Raw genomic sequence first — 23,433 nt, forward strand, 5'->3', positions numbered from 1 at the left:
GTTTGGGCCCTCTCTTTACCCTTTGATTCGCTGTTATAAGGGCCGTGGCACGTGACTTAAGAACGTATCTTCGTTGCCAGGCAACAGCCATCTCTTACAGAGACGTCATCAATCTGCGCCCGGTCTCCAGGGGGCGGGACGATGCTCTGTAGCGGTCGTTAGGGCGGCGCGATGACGTCACTGGTCCCCAGACAGTTGGCCGCGGCGGGAGGATTGAGCTGCAGACTGGAGCCATGAGCGGAGGTGACGGGAGCAGAGCGCAGTGTGGGGGTCCCGGGGGTCTCAAACACTGCAGGGGGGGGGAGGGGGGTGATCTCAAACTGCAGAGGTCACCTCATGGTCTCAAACTGCAGGGGTCACCGCGGGAGGATCTCATACACTGCAGAGGGTGCTCGGGGGGGGTCTCATACACTGCAGAGGGTGCTCGGGGGGGGTCTCATACACTGCAGAGGGTGCTCGGGGGGGGGGGGGTTCTCATACACTGCAGAGGGTGCTCGGGGGGGGTCTCATACACTGCAGAGGGTGCTCGGGGGGGTTCTCATACACTGCAGAGGGTGCTCGGGGGGGGTCTCATACACTGCAGAGGGGTCTCATACACTGCAGAGGGTGCTCGGGGGGGGGGGGGGTCTCATACACTGCAGAGGGGTCTCATACACTGCAGAGGGTGCTCGGGGGGGGTCTCATACACTGCAGAGGGTGCTCGGGGGGGTTCTCATACACTGCAGAGGGTGCTCGGGGGGGGTCTCATACACTGCAGAGGGGTCTCATACACTGCAGAGGGTGCTCGGGGGGGGGTCTCATACACTGCAGAGGGGTCTCATACACTGCAGAGGGTGCTCGGGGGGGTCTCATACACTGCAGAGGGGTCTCATACACTGCAGAGGGTGCTCGGGGGGGGTCTCATACACTGCAGAGGGTGCTCGGGGGGGGTCTCATACACTGCAGAGGGTGCTCGGGGGGGTTCTCATACACTGCAGAGGGTGCTCGGGGGGGTTCTCATACACTGCAGAGGGGTCTCATACACTGCAGAGGGTGCTCGGGGGGGGGGGTCTCATACACTGCAGAGGGGTCTCATACACTGCAGAGGGTGCTCGGGGGGGTCTCATACACTGCAGAGGGGTCTCATACACTGCAGAGGGTGCTCGGGGGGGGTCTCATACACTGCAGAGGGTGCTCGGGGGGGGGTCTCATACACTGCAGAGGGTGCTCGGGGGGGTCTCATACACTGCAGAGGGGTCTCATACACTGCAGAGGGTGCTCGGGGGGGGGTCTCATACACTGCAGAGGGGTCTCATACACTGCAGAGGGTGCTCGGGGGGGTCTCATACACTGCAGAGGGGTCTCATACACTGCAGAGGGTGCTCGGGGGGGTCTCATACACTGCAGAGGGGTCTCATACACTGCAGAGGGTGCTCGGGGGGGTCTCATACACTGCAGAGGGGTCTCATACACTGCAGAGGGTGCTCGGGGGGGTCTCATACACTGCAGAGGGGTCTCATACACTGCAGAGGGTGCTCGGGGGGGTCTCATACACTGCAGAGGGGTCTCATACACTGCAGAGGGTGCTCGGGGGGGGGGGGTCTCATACACTGCAGAGGGGTCTCATACACTGCAGAGGGTGCTCGGGGGGGGTCTCATACACTGCAGAGGGTGCTCGGGGGGGGTCTCATACACTGCAGAGGGTGCTCGGGGGGGGTCTCATACACTGCAGAGGGTGCTCGGGGGGGGGGTCTCATACACTGCAGAGGGTGCTCGGGGGGGGGTCTCATACACTGCAGAGGGTGCTCGGGGGGGGGTCTCATACACTGCAGAGGGTGCTCGGGGAGGATCTCATACACTGCAGAGGGGTCTCATACACTGCAGAGGGTGCTCGGGGGGGTCTCATACACTGCAGAGGGGTCTCATACACTGCAGAGGGTGCTCGGGGCGGGGGTCTCATACACTGCAGAGGGTGCTTGGGGCGGGGGTCTCATACACTGCAGAGGGTGCTTGGGGCGGGGGTCTCATACACTGCAGAGGGTGCTTGGGGCGGGGGTCTCATACACTGCAGAGGGTGCTTGGGGCGGGGGTCTCATACACTGCAGAGGGTGCTCGGGGCGGGGGTCTCATACACTGCAGAGGGTGCTCGGGGCGGGGGTCTCGCACACATCTATATATATTGAGGGCTTATTTCCTCTCCGCAGTTTGGCAGCATCCGTATGTGAATGTGTTTAAGCATGTGCAGCTGGAGGACTGGAAGCGGGCGAGCAGAGGGGGCGATGTCACTGCCGTCATGGTAACCCACTTCTCTTGTCACTGTTCTAATATGGGGGAGGCTATATGTCGGGGGCTGTCACACACTGGACCTCGCCATGGACCCCATGACCGTCCATCACTCTCATTAATCATCACGTTTGCAGCAGATCTGCTTTTTGGCATTAATGAGCTGTTTTGTAGTATACCCCATCCCCCCGCTTCACCCCATAATCTTCCTGCCACAGGACAGAGGCCTGAAGTGCACAGTGTACAAGATCCGGGGGGCCATCCCCGCAGGAAACTACATCCAGGTCCCCAAGACCAGCTCCCAGAGTCTGGGGCTAACCGGACGACACCTCTATGTGCTGTTCAGGCCGATACCCGGGAAGCACTTCGTGGTCCACGTAGATGTGAGCGCTGAGGTAAGACGGGAGGGGGGGGGGGGCAGACATCATAACTGGTGATCTGATCATGGGAAAGCTGGGTTATATCTCCTGTGACCTATACTGACCCATCACCTGATTCTGGGAAAGCTGGGTTACATCTCCTGTGCTCTTATCCTGGGAAAGCTGGGTTACATCTCCTGTGCTCTAATCCTGGGAAAGCTGGGTTACCTCTCCTGTGCTCTAATCCTGGGAAAGCTGGGTTACATCTCCTGTGTTCTAATCCTGGGAAAGCTGGGTTACATCTGTGCTCTAATCCTGGGAAAGCTGGGTTACATCTCCTGTGCTCTAATCCTGGGAAAGCTGGGTTACATCTCCTGTGCTCTAATCCTGGGAAAGCTGGGTTACCTCTCCTGTGCTCTTATCCTGGGAAAGCTGGGTTACATCTCCTGTGCTCTTATCCTGGGAAAGCTGGGTTACATCTCCTGTGCTCTTATCCTGGGAAAGCTGGGTTACCTCTCCTGTGCTCTTATCCTGGGAAAGCTGGGTTACCTCTCCTGTGCTCTTATCCTGGGAAAGCTGGGTTACATCTCCTGTGCTCTTATCCTGGGAAAGCTGGGTTACCTCTCCTGTGCTCTTATCCTGGGAAAGCTGGGTTACATCTCCTGTGCTCTTATCCTGGGAAAGCTGGGTTACATCTCCTGTGCTCTAATCCTGGGAAAGCTGGGTTACCTCTCCTGTGCTCTTATCCTGGGAAAGCTGGGTTACATCTCCTGTGCTCTTATCCTGGGAAAGCTGGGTTACATCTCCTGTGCTCTTATCCTGGGAAAGCTGGGTTACCTCTCCTGTGCTCTAATCCTGGGAAAGCTGGGTTACATCTCCTGTGCTCTTATCCTGGGAAAGCTGGGTTACATCTCCTGTGCTCTAATCCTGGGAAAGCTGGGTTACCTCTCCTGTGCTCTAATCCTGGGAAAGCTGGGTTACATCTCCTGTGCTCTAATCCTGGGAAAGCTGGGTTACCTCTCCTGTGCTCTAATCCTGGGAAAGCTGGGTTACATCTCCTGTGCTCTTATCCTGGGAAAGCTGGGTTACCTCTCCTGTGCTCTAATCCTGGGAAAGCTGGGTTACCTCTCCTGTGCTCTAATCCTGGGAAAGTTGGGTTACATCTCCTGTGCTCTTATCCTGGGAAAGCTGGTTTACCTCTCCTGTGCTCTAATCCTGTGAAAGCTGGGTTACATCTCCTGTGCTCTAATCCTGGGAAAGCTGGGTTACCTCTCCTGTGCTCTAATCCTGGGAAAGCTGGGTTACATCTCCTGTGCTCTTATCCTGGGAAAGCTGGGTTACATCTCCTGTGCTCTAATCCTGGGAAAGCTGGGTTACCTCTCCTGTGCTCTAATCCTGGGAAAGCTGGGTTACATCTCCTGTGCTCTAATCCTGGGAAAGCTGGGTTACCTCTCCTGTGCTCTAATCCTGGGAAAGCTGGGTTACATCTCCTGTGCTCTTATCCTGGGAAAGCTGGGTTACCTCTCCTGTGCTCTAATCCTGGGAAAGCTGGGTTACCTCTCCTGTGCTCTAATCCTGGGAAAAGCTGGGTTACATCTCCTGTGCTCTTATCCTGGGAAAGCTGGTTTACCTCTCCTGTGCTCTAATCCTGTGAAAGCTGGGTTACATCTCCTGTGCTCTTATCCTGGGAAAGCTGGGTTACCTCTCCTGTGCTCTAATCCTGGGAAAGCTGGGGTTACATCTCCTGTGCTCTTATCCTGGGAAAGCTGGGTTACCTCTCCTGTGCTCTAATCCTGGGAAAGCTGGGTTACCTCTCCTGTGCTCTAATCCTGGGAAAGCTGGGTTACATCTCCTGTGCTCTTATCCTGGGAAAGCTGGTTTACCTCTCCTGTGCTCTAATCCTGTGAAAGCTGGGTTACATCTCCTGTGCTCTAATCCTGGGAAAGCTGGGTTACCTCTCCTGTGCTTTTAACCTGGGCAAGCTGGGTTACATATCGTGGGAGTGCTGGGTTACATCTCATGTGCTCTTATCCTGGGAAAGCTGGGTTACATCTCATGTGCTCTTATCCTGGGAAAGCTGGGTTACATCCTATGTGATCTGATTCAGAGAAAGCTGGGTTACATCTCCTGTGCTCTAATCCTGGGAAAGCTGGGTTACATCCTATGTGATCTGATTCAGAGAAAGCTGGGTTACATCTCTTGTGACCTCTACTGACCCATCTTCTGGAAAGCTGGGTATTTCTCCTGTGAGCGGCACCCCTTACCCCCCCCTCTGCGTCCCCCTCTTCCAGGACGGTCAGACCATCCGGATCTCCTTCTCCAACCTCTTTAAGGAGTTTAAGTCCACGTCCTCGTGGCTGCAGTTCCCTTTTGTGTGCGGCGCAGTGAAGGGCTCCGTGTATGACCGCACCGCGCAGAGCGCCTGCCACGGTGAGTGGCCCGGATCCTGCATGTGGCCGTGAGCGCTGGATGGGAGCGGAGATTGATGCCCACCCTTCTCCCCTCCAGGGCTGGTGGGCCCGGCCCCCTCGGGCTCGCGGTGGACGTGCCTGCTGCTGGACCTGCGCTGTATCCTGTCCATGTACCTGAGCCGGAGGTACGGCCACCTGAGGAGCGTCAAGCTCTGCTCCAATTTACTGGTGAAGACCCTGGTGACGAGCGACCTGATATTCATCCCTGGTAAGAGGTCGTCATGGCGAAGCTTCAAGGGGCGTCCACATTGCTGCTCGATAAGGCGGTGCCCTTGGGAATGAATGGGCACCAGGGTGATCGGAGGAGGCCGGGGATCTCCACTGCTGATGGCCACACGTGGAGCCGGGAATGTCACCTCCATTCTGTCTCTGCAGAGGTGACATATACCGAGGCGCGGCAATCCAGGGCTTTACAGGACGGCTTCGCCCCGATGCCCCGGGAGATGGCGTTTCCGGTTCCGAAAGGAGGGAGTTGGCACGACCTGTACGACTTCATAAGGTCAGTGCACAGCAAACCCCCCCGAGAAGACCGCACCTGTCCCAAATACTAGGGCTCCAGCCCTTCCCTTACCACAAGATATACTGCGGATACCGTGTATCCTCCTGTGCTGGCCCGGAGGGCACTAGAGAAGAGGCTGCAGAGGCTGCCGGAGGCCGTGTCCTCACTGTCTGTCTCTGGAGGCAGCAAAGTGAATTATCATCAGGTCTCCAGTGTCACTGAGCGCCTGCTCTGGCATCCACTGCTCACATTTGTAGGAAAAAGGTTTGGGCCTTAAACCTCTTTTCTTCCAGGTTTCCTTCTGATGCCTCCAAACTGCCCTACGACTCCATCCAGAAGGGACAGACGCCCCCCTCCGCAGCCCCGGGTAAGAGACGTCTGTGACCGCTCACTGTCTACATACATTACACTCCAGAGCTGCACTCACTATTCTGCTGGTGCAGTCACTGTGTACATAATTACATTACTGATCCTGAGTTACCTCCTGTATTATACTCCAGAGCTGCACTCACTATTCTGCTGGTGCAGTCACTGTGTACATAATTACATTACTGATCCTGAGTTACCTCCTGTATTATACTCCAGAGCTGCACTCACTATTCTGCTGGTGTAGTCACTGTGTACATACATTACATTACTGATCCTGAGTTACCTCCTGTATTATACTCCAGAGCTGCACTCACTATTCTGCTGGTGCAGTCACTGTGTACATACATTACATTACTGATCCTGAGTTACCTCCTGTATTATACTCCAGAGCTGCACTCACTATTCTGCTGGTGCAGTCACTGTGTACATACATTACATTACTGATCCTGAGTTACCTCCTGTATTATACTCCAGAGCTGCACCCACTATTCTGCTTACTTCAGAACTGAAATCTCCGTAGATGTGCAGCCTATTCAATGTCTGTCCAGAGCTGGTTGTGATTTGCATTCAGTGAGCGCAGCTCTGGAGTTGCTGTACATAAGACATCTGTCTTGTCTCTCAGGTGCCCCCCCATCTCGCAGTCCTGTCCGGGAGCGCCCCCGCTCTGTCACCGTCAGTAAAGCAGTGCAGGACAGAGTCTCCCTCATCCAGCAGATCACGACTCCCAGACCGGTGCGTCCGTCCTCCATGCTCCTCGCCGCTCGCTGTCACCGCTTGTCCTCACTTTCTTCCTCTTCTGCCCTCAGCTTCCTCGCGTCACTCCCTTACAAGTGGAGTCGGTCCCTGAGCGCTCCCTGTCTGTACGCGGGAGAGCTGGAGAGGACACTAAGCGGGGCAGTGCGGCCGGAGAGGAGGAGGATGGCGGGATCCATGTGCACGCGCCCAGCGGCAGGACCCTCACCATCCACAGACACAAGGGGGACTCCGAGAAGGTGAGGCCGAAAACTGACCACCTCACACTGCCCGGCCTGTTATATGTGGGTCCGGCTGTGTATGCAGGAACCTGGTGGTATATGGGGGGGGGGGGGGGGCGGCGCGGCAGTGTATAGTGGGGGAGGGGGGGTCTGGCTGTGTATAGTGGGGGGGGGTCTGGCTGTGTATAGTGGGGAGGGGGGTCTGGCTGTGTATAGTGGGGGGGGGGGTCTGGCTGTGTATAGTGGGGGGGGGGTCTGGCTGTGTATAGTGGGGGGGGGGTCTGGCTGTGTATAGTGGGGAGGGGGGTCTGGCTGTGTATAGTGGGGGGGGGGTCTGGCTGTGTATAGTGGGGGGGTCTGGCTGTGTATAGTGGGGGGGGTCTGGCTGTGTATAGTGGGGGGGGGTCTGGCTGTGTATAGTGGGGGGGGTCTGGCTGTGTATAGTGGGGGGGGTCTGGCTGTGTATAGTGGGGGGGGGTCTGGCTGTGTATAGTGGGGGGGGGTCTCGCTGTGTATAGTGGGGGGGTGGTCTGGCTGTGTATAGTGGGGGGGGGTCTGGCTGTGTATAGTGGGGGGGGGTCTGGCTGTGTATAGTGGGGGGGGGTCTGGCTGTGTATAGTGGGGGGGGGGGTCTGGCTGTGTATAGTGGGGGGGGGTCTGGCTGTGTATAGTGGGGGGGGGGGGGTCTGGCTGTGTATAGTGGGGGGGGGGGTCTGGCTGTGTATAGTGGGGGGGGGGTCTGGCTGTGTATAGTGGGGGGGGGTCTGGCTGTGTATAGTGGGGGGGGGTCTGGCTGTGTATAGTGGGGGGGGGGGTCTGGCTGTGTATAGTGGGGGGGGGTCTGGCTGTGTATAGTGGGGGGGGTCTGGCTGTGTATAGTGGGGGGGGTCTGGCTGTGTATAGTGGGGGGGGGGTCTGGCTGTGTATAGTGGGGGGGGGTCTGGCTGTGTATAGTGGGGGGGGGGGTCTGGCTGTGTATAGTGGGGGGGGGTCTGGCTGTGTATAGTGGGGGGGGGGGTCTGGCTGTGTATAGTGGGGGGGGGGTCTGGCTGTGTATAGTGGGGGGGGGGGTCTGGCTGTGTATAGTGGGGGGGGGGTCTGGCTGTGTATAGTGGGGGGGGGTCTGGCTGTGTATAGTGGGGGGGGGGTCTGGCTGTGTATAGTGGGGGGGGGGTCTGGCTGTGTATAGTGGGGGGGGGGTCTGGCTGTGTATAGTGGGGGGGGGGTCTGGCTGTGTATAGTGGGGGGGGGGGGTCTGGCTGTGTATAGTGGGGGGGGGTCTGGCTGTGTATAGTGGGGGGGTCTGGCTGTGTATAGTGGGGGGGTCTGGCTGTGTATAGTGGGGGGGGTCTGGCTGTGTATAGTGGGGGGGGTCTGGCTGTGTATAGTGGGGGGGTCTGGCTGTGTATAGTGGGGGGGGGGTCTGGCTGTGTATAGTGGGGGGGGGGGTCTGGCTGTGTATAGTGGGGGGGGGGGTCTGGCTGTGTATAGTGGGGGGGGGGGGTCTGGCTGTGTATAGTGGGGGGGGGGTCTGGCTGTGTATAGTGGGGGGGGGGGGTCTGGCTGTGTATAGTGGGGGGGGGGTCTGGCTGTGTATAGTGGGGGGGGTCTGGCTGTGTATAGTGGGGGGAGGTCTGGCTGTGTATAGTGGTGGGGGGGTCTGGCTGTGTATAGTGGGGGGGGGTCTGGCTGTGTATAGTGGGGGGGGGTCTGGCTGTGTATAGTGGGGGGGAGGTCTGGCTGTGTATAGTGGGGGGGGGGGGTCTGGCTGTGTATAGTGGGGGGGGGGTCTGGCTGTGTATAGTGGGGGGGGGTCTGGCTGTGTATAGTGGGGGGGGGGTCTGGCTGTGTATAGTGGGGGGGGGGTCTGGCTGTGTATAGTGGTGGTGGGGGGGGGTCTGGCTGTGTATAGTGGGAGGGAGGTCTGGCTGTGTATAGTGGTGGTGGGGGGGGGGGGGGTCTGGCTGTGTATAGTGGTGGTGGGGGGGGGGTCTGGCTGTGTATGGGGGGGGTCTGGCTGTTGCCGCTGTTTATGTCTTTCTCCTATCGCAGGTCGCACACATCACGTCCCACAGACCGATGCCGTTGTCTGCAGACCCCGAGGGGCCGGGTGAGAAGCTGTGACCTGCAGCCTGCACCGCTGCGGGCGGTGGATGGGGGCGACGTCTCACAAACGCCCGATTCACCTTTGTTTTCTCTTCTAGAAGCTGCAGCCGGACCCCATCCTGAGACTGCAGAAAATCATCGGCTTCGGAGGCTGCACAGAGCGATGTGTGAGTGACCGCGGCGCTGATACTACAACTCCCAGCATGCTCTGCAGTGTCCGCACACCCCGATATCACCACTACTCCCAGCATGCTCTGCAGTGTCCGCACACCCCGATATCACCACTACTCCCAGCATGCTCTGCAGTGTCCGCACACCCCGATATCACCACTACTCCCAGCATGCTCTGCAGTGTCCGCACACCCCGATATCACCACTACTCCCAGCATGCCTCTGCAGTGTCCGCACAGCCCGATATAACCACTACTCCCAGCATGCTCTGCAGTGTCCGCACACCCCGATATCACCACTACTCCCAGCATGCTCTGCAGTGTCTGCACACCCCGATATCACCACTACTCCCAGCATGCTCTGCAGTGTCCGCACACCCCGATATCACCACTACTCCCAGCATGCTCTGCAGTGTCCGCACACCCCGATATCACCACTACTCCCAGCATGCTCTGCAGTGTCCGCACACCCCGATATCACCACTACTCCCAGCATGCTCTGCAGTGTCCGCACACCCCGATATCACCACTACTCCTAGCATGCTCTGCAGTGTCCGCACACCCCGATATCACCACTACTCCCAGCATGCTCTGCAGTGTCCGCACACCCCGGTATCACCACTACTCCCAGCATGCTCTGCAGTGTCCGCACACCCCGGTATCACCACTACTCCCAGCATGCTCTGCAGTGTCCGCGCACCCCGGTATCACCACTACTCCCAGCATGCTCTGCAGTGACCGCACACCCCGATATCACCACTACTCCCAGCATGCTCTGCAGTGACCACACACCCCGATATCACCACTACTCCCAGCATGCTCTGCAGTGTCCGCACACCCCGATATCACCACTACTCCCAGCATGCTCTGCAGTGTCCGCACACCCCGATATCACCACTACTCCCAGCATGCTCTGCAGTGTCCGCACACCCCGATATCACCACTACTCCCAGCATGCTCTGCAGTGTCCACACACCCCGATATCACCACTACTCCCAGCATGCTCTGCAGTGTCCGCACACCCCGATATCACCACTACTCCCAGCATGCTCTGCAGTGTCCGCACACCCCCGATATCACCACTACTCCCAGCATGCTCTGCAGTGTCCGCACACCCCGATATCACCACTACTCCCAGCATGCTCTGCAGTGTCCGCACACCCCGATATAACCACTACTCCCAGCATGCTCTGCAGTGTCCGCACACCCCGATATAACCACTACTCCCAGCATGCTCTGCAGTGTCCGCACCCCCCGATATCACCACTACTCCCAGCATGCTCTGCAGTGTCCGCACACCCCGATATCACCACTACTCCCAGCATGCTCTGCAGTGTCCGCACACCCCGATATCACCACTACTCCCAGCATGCTCTGCAGTGTCCGCACACCCCGATATCACCACTACTCCCAGCATGCTCTGCAGTGTCCGCACACCCCGATATCACCGCTACTCCCATCCCCCCTGTGTTGCAGGTGCTGTGGACCGGTGCTGGCTCCTCGGTGGTCTACCCCTGCCATGCGGTTATCGTGGTGCTGGATGTGGAGAGCGGAGATCAGCGGTTCCTTTTGGGTCATACAGACAAGGTACTGCCCGGGGGTCGCCGCTTCGCCTGCTGTACGCTGTGACTGCCGCCATCACCACCCTCCTCCTCTTCCTGCAGGTGTCGGCGCTGGCATTTAACGGCAGCTGCAGCCTCCTGGCCTCGGCACAGACGGGCGGCCTGAGCATGGTGCGGCTCTGGGACTACGAGAAAGGCGGCTGCCTCTCCATGTTCAGGACGCACGTCCACTTCCGTGTGCAACCTCAGGTCAGTGACAACGGGGAACCCCGACCCCCAGAACAACCCAGCGCAGAGCGCCGTCCATACTCACCGAGGGTATATGATGTCTCCTCCAGCTTCTCACACAGCGGAGCCGTACTGTGCGGAGTCGGGAAAGACGGACACGGGAAAAATGTAAGTATGTGACTGCACCAGCAGAATAATGAGTGCAGCTCTGGAGTATAATACAGGAGGTAAATCAGGATCAGTGATGTATGTACACAGTGACTGCACCAGCAGAATAGTGAGTGCAGCTCTGGAGTATAATACAGGAGGTAACTCAGGATCAGTAATGTATGTACACAGTGACTGCACCAGCAGAATAGTGAGTGCAGCTCTGGAGTATAATACAGGAGGTAACTCAGGATCAGTAATGTAATGTATGTACACAGTGACTGCACCAGCAGAATAGTGAGTGCAGCTCTGGAGTATAATACAGTAGGTAACTCAGGATCAGTAATGTAATGTATGTACAGTGACTGCACCAGCAGAATAATGAGTGCAGCTCTGGAGTATAATACAGGAGGTAACTCAGGATCAGTAATGTAATGTATGTACACAGTGACTGCACCAGCAGAATAGTGAGTGCAGCTCTGGAGTATAATACAGGGGGTAACTCAGTAATGTAATGTATGTACACAGTGACTGCACCAGCAGAATTGTGAGTGCAGCTCTGGAGTATAATACAGGAGGTAACTCAGGATCAGTAATGTAATGTATGCACACAGTGACTGCACCAGCAGAATAATGAGTGCTGCTCTGGAGTATAATACAGGAGGTAACTCAGGATCAGTAATGTAATGTATGTACATAGTGACTGCACCAGCAGAATAGTGAGTGCAGCTCTGGAGTATAATACAGGAGGTAACTCAGTAATGTAATGTATGTACACAGTGACTGCACCAGCAGAATAGTGAGTGCAGCTCTGGAGTATAATACAGGGGGTAACTCAGTAATGTAATGTATGTGCACAGTGACTGCACCAGCAGAATAATGAGTGCAGCTCTGGAGTATAATACAGGAGGTAACTCAGGATCAGTAATGTATGTACACAGTGACTGCACCAGCAGAATAGTGAGTGCAGCTCTGGAGTATAATACAGGAGGTAACTCAGAATCAGTAATGTAATGTATGTACACAGTGACTGCACCAGCAGAATAGTGAGTGCAGCTCTGGGGTATAACAAGGTGTGTACCCACAGTTTCTCTTAGTGATGTGTTTGGTGTTCTCCCCCCTGTAGATGGTGGTTGTGTGGAACACGTCTCAGGCCGCCCGCGGGGGTGAGGTTGTCGTCCTGGCGAAGGCTCACACAGACGTAGATATACAGACTATGAAGATCGCATTCTTTGATGACACCAGGTATTTGGGTTTCGGCGGTCCTGTTGTATGGTTTGCGGTGACTGATGCTTCCCCCGCTGTCGTTCCTGTGATGCGGCCCCTCAGTGTTGGGGGCAGTTAGATCTTGTCCTCGTCTTCTCTCCCCAGGATGGTGTCTTGCGGCAGGGACAATGTCCGGTTATGGCGGGTACGGAGCGGGGCTCTGCGGTCCTGCCCAGTGAATCTGGGCGAGTACCACAACCTGGAGTTCACAGACCTGGCGTTTGAAGTGGGACACAGTCCGGAGAGAGAAGTGGATGAGCGGACTCTGTGAGTGGGGGTCAGTGGGTGGTCCTGGCCGCCGTATACCCGGGCCTGTACTTACATCTGTGCTGTCACCACAGCTATGTCAGCAGCCGCAGTGGGCACATCCTGGAGATAGACTACAAGAACATGGCACTGCGTAATGTGCGCCGCCTCCAGCCGTCCCCGACACAACACGGGGAGCGGCGGGAGAAGATGACCTTCACTTCTGGTAAGACCACCGTATATTGTGGAATTTTTGGTATTGGGTGCCCCGTTCCCCTCCCTGACGGGTGTACGTCTCCCCCCTCCCTGACGGGTGTACGTCTCCCCCCTCCCTGACGGGTGTACGTCTCCCCCCCTCCCTGACGGGTGTACGTCTCCCCCCTCCCTGACGGCTGTACGTCTCCCCCCCTCCCTGACGGCTGTACGTCTCCCCCCCTCCCTGACGGCTGTACGTCTCCCCCCTCCCTGACGGGTGTACGTCTCCCCCCTCCCTGACGGCTGTACGTCTCCCCCCTCCCTGACGGCTGTACGTCTCCCCCCTCCCTGACGGCTGTACGTCTCCCCCCTACCTGACGGCTGTACGTCTCCCCCCTCCCTGACGGCTGTACGTCTCCCCCCTCCCTGACGGCTGTACGTCTCCCCCCTCCCTGACGGCTGTACGTCTCCCCCCTCCCTGACGGCTGTACGTCTCCCCCCTCCAGGTCCTGGCGTTGCCATAAACAGCCTTTGTGTCTCTGCCACCTACTGCGCCACCGGCTCTGAGGACGGCTACCTGCGCCTGTGGCCCTTGGACTTTTCTGGGGTCTTCCTGGAGGCTGGTGAGTTTCTGTATAGTGGTCACTGTAGGGGCCACATATAGAGCCAGTGCTGATCATACATGGCTGCCCTGCAGAACACGAGGGTCCGCTGAGCTGCGTGTCCATCAGTCCGGACGGTCTGCGTGTCCTGTCCTCTACTAGAAGTGGAGAGCTCGGGGTGCTGGACGTTCCTTCTCGGGGTTACCAGACGCTCATGCGCTCTCACACGGACTCTCTTCTGGCCTTCTCCACTCACCCGTCTCTCGCGCAGATCGCCACGGTGTCCAGTGACCGCACCATCCGGATCTGGGACGCGACTTCCCTGCAGCAGGTACAGGCTGGGTGCGTCGGTCTCGGCTCTGCCTCCGCGGTGTACAGGACGCACTGACACGTCACCGCTTGCTCTGATCTTTGCAGTTGTACGACTTCACGGCCAATGAGGAGACTCCGTGCACGGTGGCCTTCCACCCCGACCGGCCGGCCCTGGCCTGCGGCTTCAGCAGCGGGGTGGTCCGGTATTTTGATGTGGCCGCTACGACTCTACAGGCAGAACACAGGTGAGTGCGGAGGGGGCGACCATCGTCCTGCGGTCACTTTCCACGTCCCTGATCTGTCCTTCTCCCACCAGGCAGCACCGCGGAGCCATCACAGGCCTCCTCTTCTCCCCGGACGGAGGGCTGATGTACAGCTGCTGCGCGCTGGGGTCGCTGGCCCTCTACAGCACCGGGCCCCGGGAGCAGCACGTGGTGCGGGCGCTCGGTGAGTATACAAATATCTGCTCTGCAACCCCTTAAATGCAGTCTAGGTTCGGGGTACCCCATTTCTTAAAGGTTCTGTTAGTGTACAATGTGTGATCGGCAGCAGCGGTCCTGGACTGCACCCAACACATTGTAACAAAGCAGCAGCTGTGTGTAAGACTGGATGAGGAGAGCAGCCGGCAGTGATGGTGGGAGGGTGACGGCCCCCTCACATTATCCCTCATTACCCCTCACAGGTAACGTGGTGTGTAAGACCCCGGAGCAGGGGCCGCAGGCTTTGTCCCTCAGCAGAGACGGACGCCTCCTGGCCTTTGTCGGGCCCACAGAATACACGGTGACCGTCATGGATGGCCGCTCCTTAGATGAGGCAAGTCTACAGAAATGCGCGGTTAAAGGGGCGATTCCCTCACCCATGTTCCACACTGTTCATAGATCGTCTCTTTGTCGATTCTGACTGCCCCTTTAAGAAGCGCTGCTCTGGCAGTTACTTACTGCTGCTGTTTTCCAGCTCCTGCGGGTTGATGTCAGTATCATGGACCTGGACAGCACCACACTGGACTGTGCTCTGGGCCTCGCCTTCAGCCCCCTCCGTCCGTACTCCCTTCTGGTGTCCACCTCCGGGAACAAGATCCTGTGGCTGGACCCCACGACCGGCCGGCTGAGCAAGGAGGTGAGCGGGGTCCCGGGTTACATTATATGAGCGGGGTCCCGGCCTACGTTACATGCGTGGGGTCTCAGCATACGTTACATGCGTGGGGTCTCGGCGTACGTTATATGAGTGGGGGAGTCTCGGCCTACGTTATATGAGGGGGTCTCAGCTTACCTTATATCAACGGGGTCCCGACCGACGTTATATGAGAGGGGTCCCGGCCTACGTTATATGAGGGGGGTCCCGGCCTACGTTATATGAGGGGGTCCCGGCCTACGTTATATGAGGGGGGTCCCGGCCTACGTTATATGAGGGGGGTTGCGGCCTACGTTATATGAGTGGGGTCGCGGCCTACGTTATGAGTGGGGTCGCGGCCTACGTTATAGGAGTGGGGTCGCGGCCTAAGTTATATGAGTGTGGTCCCGGCCTACGTTATATGAGTGGGGTCCCGGCCTACGTTATATGAGTGGGGTCCCGGCCTACGTTATATGAGTGGGGTCCCGGCCTACGTTATATGAGTGGGGTCCCGGCCTACGTTATATGAGTGGGGTCCCGGCCTACGTTATATGAGTGGGGTCCCGGCCTACGTTATATGAGTGGGGTCCCGGCCTACGTTATATGAGTGGGGTCCCGGCCTACGTTATATGAGTGGGGTCCCGGCCTACGTTATATGAGTGGGGTCCCGGCCTACGTTATATGAGTGGGGTCCCGGCCTACGTTATATGAGTGGGGTCCCGGCCTACGTTATATGAGTGGGGTCCCGGCCTACGTTATATGAGTGGGGTCCCGGCCTACGTTATATGAGTGGGGTCCCGGCCTACGTTATATGAGTGGGGTCCCGGCCTACGTTATATGAGTGGGGTCCCGGCCTACGTTATATGAGTGGGGTCCCGGCCTACGTTATATGAGTGGGGTCCCGGCCTACGTTATATGAGTGGGGTCCCGGCCTACGTTATATGAGTGGGGTCCCGGCCTACGTTATATGAGTGGGGTCCCGGCCTACGTTATATGAGTGGGGTCCCGGCCTACGTTATATGAGTGGGGTCCCGGCCTACGTTATATGAGTGGGGTCCCGGCCTACGTTATATGAGTGGGGTCCCGGCCTACGTTATATGAGTGGGGTCCCGGCCTACGTTATATGAGTGGGGTCCCGGCCTACGTTATATGAGTGGGGTCCCGGCCTACGTTATATGAGTGGGGTCCCGGCCTACGTTATATGAGTGGGGTCCCGGCCTACGTTATATGAGTGGGGTCCCGGCCTACGTTATACATTGGGGATCCGCCTTCTACCTCTCACGTGCCCGCTCCCCCCAGGTCACACATGTGCACAAGGAATACTGCTCCTCGCTGGCGGTGAGTGAGGATAACCGCTATCTGGTGACGGCCGGGGACCGGGCGGTGAAGGTGTGGATCACGGCCGGGCAGGATCCTCGCGCCCGCAGGTAAGGCTGCGCTGCCACCACTCGTTCTGGGTCCCCTCCGCTCTGTAGTCACCGCGCCCCGCTGCTCTTCTCAGGTTTTCATCGGACACTCCGAACCAATCCAGCAGGCGTCGTTCTCCCCCGATCAGCGGCACGTCATCACCGCCGGGGACGCCATCTTTATTTGGAGCTTTGAAGCGGCTCCTGACGCGGACACCGCAGACGCCAGGTGGGGTATTGTCTGTGCTCAGCACAAGCTGCTGTTTCTATTCACTGACTGGTAACGCTCTCCTGTCTGCAGCTCTGCTGTTCGCCAGTCCACCATCAGGGGGCGCCTGCCCCCTCGTCCTCCATCGCAGCGCAGGTACGTGCGGCTCTTGTGGATTTAAAGGGATAGTCCATTCTTGCATCAATAATAGTGAAGTCACTGAGTAATGAAACATTCTGCAGCTTTCCACGTCCTCACCTCTGCTTGCTGCGATTGAATGGAAATAGAAAGTTGCAGAACGTTTTCATTCTACCGTACCGGCCCTTTAAATGTTGTCATTCCGCAGATGGTGGTGAGCAGAGGAGCGACGCCACCTTCATCTCCGGTGCGATGCCGCGGGTGCCGGCTCCGCGTCCGTGCCTCTCCTCTCCTCCCCGCCTGGACATCAGCCCCGTGCAGCGCGCGGCGCACACAGGTGAGGAGCTCCGCCGCCCGCTCACGTCCGGCCCCCCGGATGATGGAGGTTAGCCCCTAATCCTCGCTCTTCTGCGCAGAGTCGGACGATGGGAGTGATGATCTGGGGAAAGTGGTTCACGAGGAGTCGAAGGTAGAAGAAGTCGAGGTCCAAGATCCGGGGGAAAGTGACGGCCACTCGTCCCTGATCATCATCGAAAACCAACCGAACCGCAGCCGCCTGCCCTGGAGCCGCGGGGGCATCAACGCCGCGCAGGACCGAGGTGAGACAATGGTGACCGTCAGGGCATGCTGGGAGTTGTAGTGTCACAATCCTCTCTGAGGTACGCAGCTCTTTGTACCATAGATCTGAGATTGGACCCTCCGCGTCCCGACGTCTACTCACACTTCACCCCTCGATTCAAGAGCTCCTGCCCGGCCAAGGTAAGAAGGCGCCGGCCAGAGCGGAGGAGCCATATTACCGTATGCCGGGGGGCTCACCGGGCACCGTGCTCACTGTGGCGTCCCCCTCAATTGTGGTTTCTGTTTTCTAGGCGGCGTGCCATCCCCCGACCGGGCAGGAGAGGCTGGTGCTCAGAGCCGCCATCGGGTACAACGGGAATGGCCGAGGGAACGTGGTGTGGAACCCGGATACAGGTAGGATGAACCCCCACAAGTCCGCCGCACCCCGCACTTCTTGTCTGTATTCTTTGTAAGATCTGTGCTTGCGGTCAGTGAATAGAAAACCTGCAGAGTCCTCACACTGTGCTCACAGCTGAGGGTTTGCACCAATGTACCAGTCAAGCTCTGTGAACTGAATTGTCCGGGTACAATTTTTTTTTGCACTACAATTTGTTCTGATGTCCATGGCTCGAGAGCGAGCTGAAGGAGACGACTGTAACAAACCCTCAGCTGTGAGAAGTGTCAGGTCCGGTTTTTAGTCTCCTGACTGTGAATGTCACGGTGTCCATTCATGGCAGCAAGCAGAGGTGTGTAAGTTTGATGGCAGTGTTAGGCTGTTACTGAGGGCTCTGGGGGTCTTCTCCCCGTGTAGGGTTCTTCGCTTACACGTCCGGCTCCGTCATTGTGGTGGAAGATCTGCATTCTGGATCGCAGCGTCACTGGCTCGGACACCCCGAGGAGGTCTCCACCCTGGCGCTCAGCCACGACGCACTGGTACGTAGCCTCATGTGACTCCTGTTGAACTTCTGCACATCATAGGGGTCTTCTCCTCCGCACGTTGCCCGGCGTCTCCTCCTCGTCCTCTCCACGCTGCCGGGCGTCTCCTCCTCCGCACGTTGCCGGCGTCTCCTCGTCCTCTCCACGTTGCCGGCGTCTCCTCGTCCTCTCCACGCTGCCGGCTTCTCCTCGTCCTCTCCACGCTGCCGGCGTCTCCTCGTCCTCTCCACGCTGCCGGCGTCTCCTCGTCCTCTCCACGCTGCCGGCGTCTCCACGCTGCCGGCGTCTCCTCCTCCTCTCGCTGCCGGCGTCTCCTCCTCCTCGCGCTGCCGGCGTCTCCTCCTCCTCGCGCTGCCGGCGTCTCCTCCTCCTCGCGCTGCCGGCGTCTTTTCCTCGCACTGCCAGCGTCTCCTCCTCCTCGCGCTGCCGGCGTCTCCTCCTCCTCGCGCCGCCGGCGTCTCCTCCTCCTCGCGCCGCCGGCGTCTCCTCCTCCGCGCGCCGCCGGCGTCTCCTCCTCCGCGCGCCGCCGGCGTCTCCTCCTCCGCGCGCCGCCGGCGTCTCCTCCTCCGCGCGCCGCCGGCGTCTCCTCCTCCGCGCGCCGCCGGCGTCTCCTCCTCCGCGCGCCGCCGGCGTCTCCTCCTCCGCGCGCCGCCGGCGTCTCCTCCTCCGCGCGCCGCCGGCGTCTCCTCCTCCGCGCGCCGCCGGCGTCTCCTCCTCCCGCGCGCCGCCGGCGTCTCCTCCTCCGCGCGTTGCCGGCGTCTCCTCCTCCGCGCGTTGCCGGCATTTCTCCTCCTCCTCACATTGCTGACATCGCCTCGTCGTCTCCTCCTCTGCACAGATCTTGGCCTCCTCCTCTGGATCTGGGGACGGTTCTTCTCTCTGTCAGATCCGAGTCTGGGACACACAAGGAGGATCCTGTCTACGCATCCTGACACTTCACCGCACCGAGGTCCAGGCCATGAGCTTCTCCAGGGACGACCGTCTGCTCCTCACTGTGGGTAAGACTGCTGTGTGACCGCTGATTTTTCCGGGGGTCCGGACCCCACTGATCCGGGGTTCGGCCAATAATATCTGAGTCGCAGACAACCCCTTTAAGTCATGTAATATCTCTATTGCTGCAGGTGACTACAGAGATGGCAGCCTCGCGCTGTGGAGCACCCGGAGCTATGAGCTGCTGGCGAGCAGTAACCTGACCCACCCTGCACACGCCGCCATCTTTAACCCATCGCAAGCGGGACACCTTTGCTTGTGTCGGCAGCAGGACTGTGAATTTCTGGCGTGTGGAGGAGAATGGGACGTCGAGTCAGATGAAGGTAATTCCGTAATGCTTCAGTATCCGACCCGGAGTCTCAGCAGCAAGACCTGGGGATCCAAGCGGCCTCATCTAGGCTAAGGACCCCATAAATCCCAAAATGAGGGGCTGCAGGGCTGATCATACAGTGCAGGAAGGCGTCCTCATCAAGGGTCCTATGGAAGCACCGTCCTGTCTCCGTCATCAGTCAGGGCCCTATGGAAGCACCGTCCTGTGTCCGTCCTCAGCCGGGGCCCTATGGAAGCACCGTCCTGTCTCCGTCCTCAGTCGGGGCCCTATGGAAGCACCGTCCTGTCTCCGTCCTTAGTCGGGGCCCTATGGAAGCACCGTCCTGTCTCCGTCCTCAGTCGGGGCCCTATGGAAGCACCGTCCTGTCTCCGTCCTCAGTCGGGGCCCTATGGAAGCACCGTCCTGTCCTCCGTCCTCAGTCGGGGCCCTATGGAAGCACCGTCCTGTCTCCGTCCTCAGTCGGGGCCCTATGGAAGCACCGTCCTGTCTATGTCCTCAGTTAGGGTCCTATGGAAGCACCGTCCTGTCTCTGTCCTTAGTCGGGGCCCTATGGAAGCACCGTCCTGTCTCCGTCCTCAGTCGGGGTCCTATGGAAGCACCGTCCTGTCTCCGTCCTCAGCGTCTTCTCCTCTGTTCCAGGTATACAGGGCGGCCGTTCCTGATGAGGTGGGGCACAGCGGAGCTGACCTCGCTGGCCTATAACCCGACCTCCCTGCTGTACACCGGCTGCAGCACGGGGCAGGTGTGTGTGTGGGACGCCCAGACCCACCGCTGCTTCATGACCTGGGAGGCCGATCAGGGGGAGATAGGTGAGTGCCCGCTCTGCCCGCCGGGGCTGCCACGTCCTTGTGTTACAGGGTATTCATTGCTGCGATCTCCCCCACAGGCGTCCTGCTGTGCAGGGGGAACTGGCTGCTGACCGGCAGTAACACCCGCAGGATACGGCTCTGGTCTGTGGCCGCCGTGCAGGAGCTGCGGGAGAAGGGCTCCAATGCCAGGTACGGCCAGTCTGCAGCTTCACCTCCCCATAGATTGTCAGCTCCTGTGGACAGTGAAGAGTGACCGTTCTCTGGTATATGTAGCCGATATAATATTTCTCCCTTTAGCTCGTCCTCCGTCCTCATGGAACAAGAGATGACGCTAGATGGCGCCGTTGTCAGCGCCACATTTGATGACTCGTTGGAGATGGGGATCGTGGGCACCACGGCCCGGCACCGTGTGGTACATCAACTGGGCGGAGAACACCAGCATCCGCCTCATCAGTGGTCACCGGAACAAGGTAGGGAGCGAGCTGACTCCCGGGTGAGGGATGGACGGCAGAGGGCGGTGACTCAATGTCTCGTGGTCCTGCAGGTGACGGACGCAGTGGTGGGTCCGGGGGAGACCCATTGTGCCACGTGCGGGGGAGGACGGCAGCGTCCGTGTCTGGTCACTGCACAGCTGCGAGCTGCTCCTGCAATTCCAAGTGCTCAACCAGGTAATGGTGGACCCTCCCCACCCTATTTTTCTGTATAAGGGGCTTCACTGCACCTCCCTGACCCCGGTGATCTCCGCAGAGCTGCCTGTGCCTGGACTGGGACCGCCACCCGTCATCCGGGCAGAGGATAGCGGCCGGGTACAGCGACGGGACCATCCGCTTCTTCAGCGTGACAAAGACCGAGATGGAGATGAAGATCCACCCCCACCCGTGCGCGGTGACCGCCGTCGCCTTCTCCCTCACCGGTCGGTGATGTAGCACAGCTCCCGTGGTTGAGTGCAGATGAGACGACCGTGTGCGCTGACCCCATCTCCTCGTTATAGGTGACGTTCTGGTGTCCGGCGGGAAGGACGGTGTGATGGCGGTGAGCAGCCCGCGGACGGGAATGACCATCCGAGTGCTGAGCGATCACAAAGGCTCGCCGATCAGCACCGTCCAGTTCTCCCCCAGGAAGGTAACACCCTACAGAGACCCCTCCGATCCCCCCCCCCTCCACCTCCAGCCATGGATATTAACTCCTTCTGCTTCTATACAAAGGCCATAGACCTTGGCCTTCACGACGGAGAGATCTGGTTGGCTGCCAGTGTAGATCGGCGCGTGAGCATCTGGTCCTCTGATTGGGCGAAGGATAAGTGCGAGCTTTTGGATTGGTTGAGTTTCCCGGCTCCGGACAGTGAGAAGGTAAGCAGCGATTTTGCAGTGATGAATGGCGTTACCTCCAGAGCTGCATTCACAATACCGCCACCTCCTGGTATGGGTATAAGGGGAGAGGCACAGTGGATTGGTGTCTCCCAAGATGCAAAGGACCTGAAGGCGATTTCCATGTGTTTCTGTGCAGGACATAGACTCGCCAGTTCCCACCCTGGCCGCCTTCTGCCCATGGCAGCCTGGCACAGTGGTGTACACGGGGTTCGGGATGGAGAAGGAGGCGCTGTTCTACAGTTTGGCCCAGAAGCAGGTACTGACCTCCGCCGCATTCGGTCCGGACCTGCCCCGCCACAGGGGCCGGACCTGCCCCGCCTCAGGGGCCGGACCTGCCCCGCCTCAGGGGCCGGACCTGCCCCGCCTCAGGGGCCGGACCTGCCCCGCCTCAGGGGCCGGACCTGCCCCGCCTCAGGGGCCGGACCTGCCCCGCCTCAGGGGCCGGACCTGCCCCGCCTCAGGGGCCGGACCTGCCCCGCCACATGGTCCGGACCGTTACTTTGCTCCTCCTCTTGTCCTGCAGGTTTTGCTCCGGATCCCTCTGTCTCATTTTGCCACGTCTCTGTCCATGTCGCCGGCCGCCTCGCTTCTGGTCACCGGCAGCAGCGGTAAGTGCTGGGGGGATATAGCGCTGCTTGCTGAGCATGAAACCAGAAAGTTTAACCATTTCCTGTCCGTTCTCAGAGCGCCTCCTGCGCGTCATCGACTCCTCGGCCGGCACTCAGCAGGACTTCTCGGCTCACGACGACGGCGTGCACTTGTGCCGAGTGTCTCCATCAGGAAACCTCCTCCTCACCGCGTCCTACAACCAGGTGCTGGTCTGGGACCTCCAGAGCTGCTGACACCGCCCGTCCTGTCACCGCCGCCCCCGCAGCTTCGGACGGGACTTGTGTATAGATTGTAACATAGAACGTTCTTTCATTTGATGATTTTATTTTTTTTTTTTTACCTGAAATCTGAATATATTTTAATTTATGACATTTCTGAAGGTGTTTTGCAGTTTTTAGATTCTGTAACTTTTATAAAGTCATTTTTCTATTTTATTTTTTATACATTGGAGATGTTTATTCCCAAAGAAATCCCCAATTAGTCCGCGTTCTCGTAATCTGCAGGACGACCTCTAGATCCATCACTGTGGGCCCCACGTGGTCATCACCCAGCTCTCCCAGGCTCCTGAATGGCAGCTGCTGTTATAACAGCTGGAAGTGACCTCTGGGGCCACAGGGAATCTAACGGCCATATTGGTTGTTACACAGACGCCATTATTACTGAGGAACGGAGGAAGGACATTTCTCACAAGAAGACGAACGCCGTGTTCACGATGTAGCAGAGCCGGATCTGCTCGGCTTCTAACTCCTTAGTTATCGGTGTTAATGGTAGGTACATGGCGGACGCTCCTACAGGATGGTGCAGTCACGGGCGCAACCAGAAAAACACCTGACGCTCCAGTCTGTGTCAGCCGCATTTACTGGAGAGGCCGGAAGACGTGACAGGATCATAGACTCGTGCAGTCTCGCAGCGGTATCACACAGCACGGCGCACACTCTCCTGACAGGAGCAGATCAGCTGCATGTATTTCTATGAAGCGGAGGCGCAGCTGTCCGGGGAATGTGTGCCGTACCAAAAGATACCGATACGAGTCATACACAAGTGGAATCATACCCTAACACTCACTAATGCTTCCATGTACAAACTGCAGGGTGCAGCCGGTCATTGCTGCCCTCCTCCTGCAGGTGGCTGTCATTGCTGCCTTCCTCCTGCAGGTGGCTGTCATTGCTGCCTTCCTCCTGCAGGTGGCTGTCATTGCTG

The 23,433-nt window shown here is 58.5% G+C and overlaps 1 protein-coding gene across 1 annotated transcript; it reads left to right on the plus strand.

Annotated features, from left to right (window-relative positions):
• Nucleotides 1-169: 169 nt before the first annotated feature.
• On the plus strand, nucleotides 170-22,595 carry WDR90 (WD repeat domain 90). Its single transcript, XM_075318441.1, is given in 51 exon segments — nucleotides 170-243; nucleotides 2,184-2,275; nucleotides 2,481-2,657; nucleotides 4,913-5,051; nucleotides 5,130-5,300; nucleotides 5,468-5,591; nucleotides 5,885-5,958; nucleotides 6,583-6,692; nucleotides 6,767-6,952; nucleotides 8,987-9,041; nucleotides 9,137-9,207; nucleotides 10,687-10,797; nucleotides 10,875-11,006; nucleotides 11,008-11,021; nucleotides 11,111-11,168; nucleotides 12,274-12,392; nucleotides 12,519-12,680; nucleotides 12,755-12,885; nucleotides 13,361-13,477; nucleotides 13,552-13,787; nucleotides 13,874-14,013; nucleotides 14,085-14,215; nucleotides 14,451-14,581; nucleotides 14,723-14,884; nucleotides 16,178-16,271; nucleotides 16,274-16,305; nucleotides 16,380-16,513; nucleotides 16,586-16,622; nucleotides 16,624-16,648; nucleotides 16,839-16,967; nucleotides 17,047-17,245; nucleotides 17,247-17,268; nucleotides 17,270-17,389; nucleotides 17,500-17,602; nucleotides 18,000-18,121; nucleotides 18,963-19,122; nucleotides 19,246-19,358; nucleotides 19,360-19,437; nucleotides 20,085-20,114; nucleotides 20,116-20,254; nucleotides 20,332-20,443; nucleotides 20,552-20,654; nucleotides 20,656-20,724; nucleotides 20,799-20,846; nucleotides 20,848-20,922; nucleotides 21,002-21,167; nucleotides 21,246-21,376; nucleotides 21,460-21,603; nucleotides 21,761-21,880; nucleotides 22,148-22,232; nucleotides 22,309-22,595. Coding segments are annotated over 51 exon segments (5,601 nt in total). The 5' UTR covers nucleotides 170-233; the 3' UTR covers nucleotides 22,467-22,595.
• Nucleotides 22,596-23,433: the final 838 nt, after the last annotated feature.

The sequence above is a fragment of the Anomaloglossus baeobatrachus genome, chromosome 7, assembly GCF_048569485.1.
Source record: "Anomaloglossus baeobatrachus isolate aAnoBae1 chromosome 7, aAnoBae1.hap1, whole genome shotgun sequence".
Lineage (NCBI taxonomy): Eukaryota > Metazoa > Chordata > Amphibia > Anura > Aromobatidae > Anomaloglossus > Anomaloglossus baeobatrachus.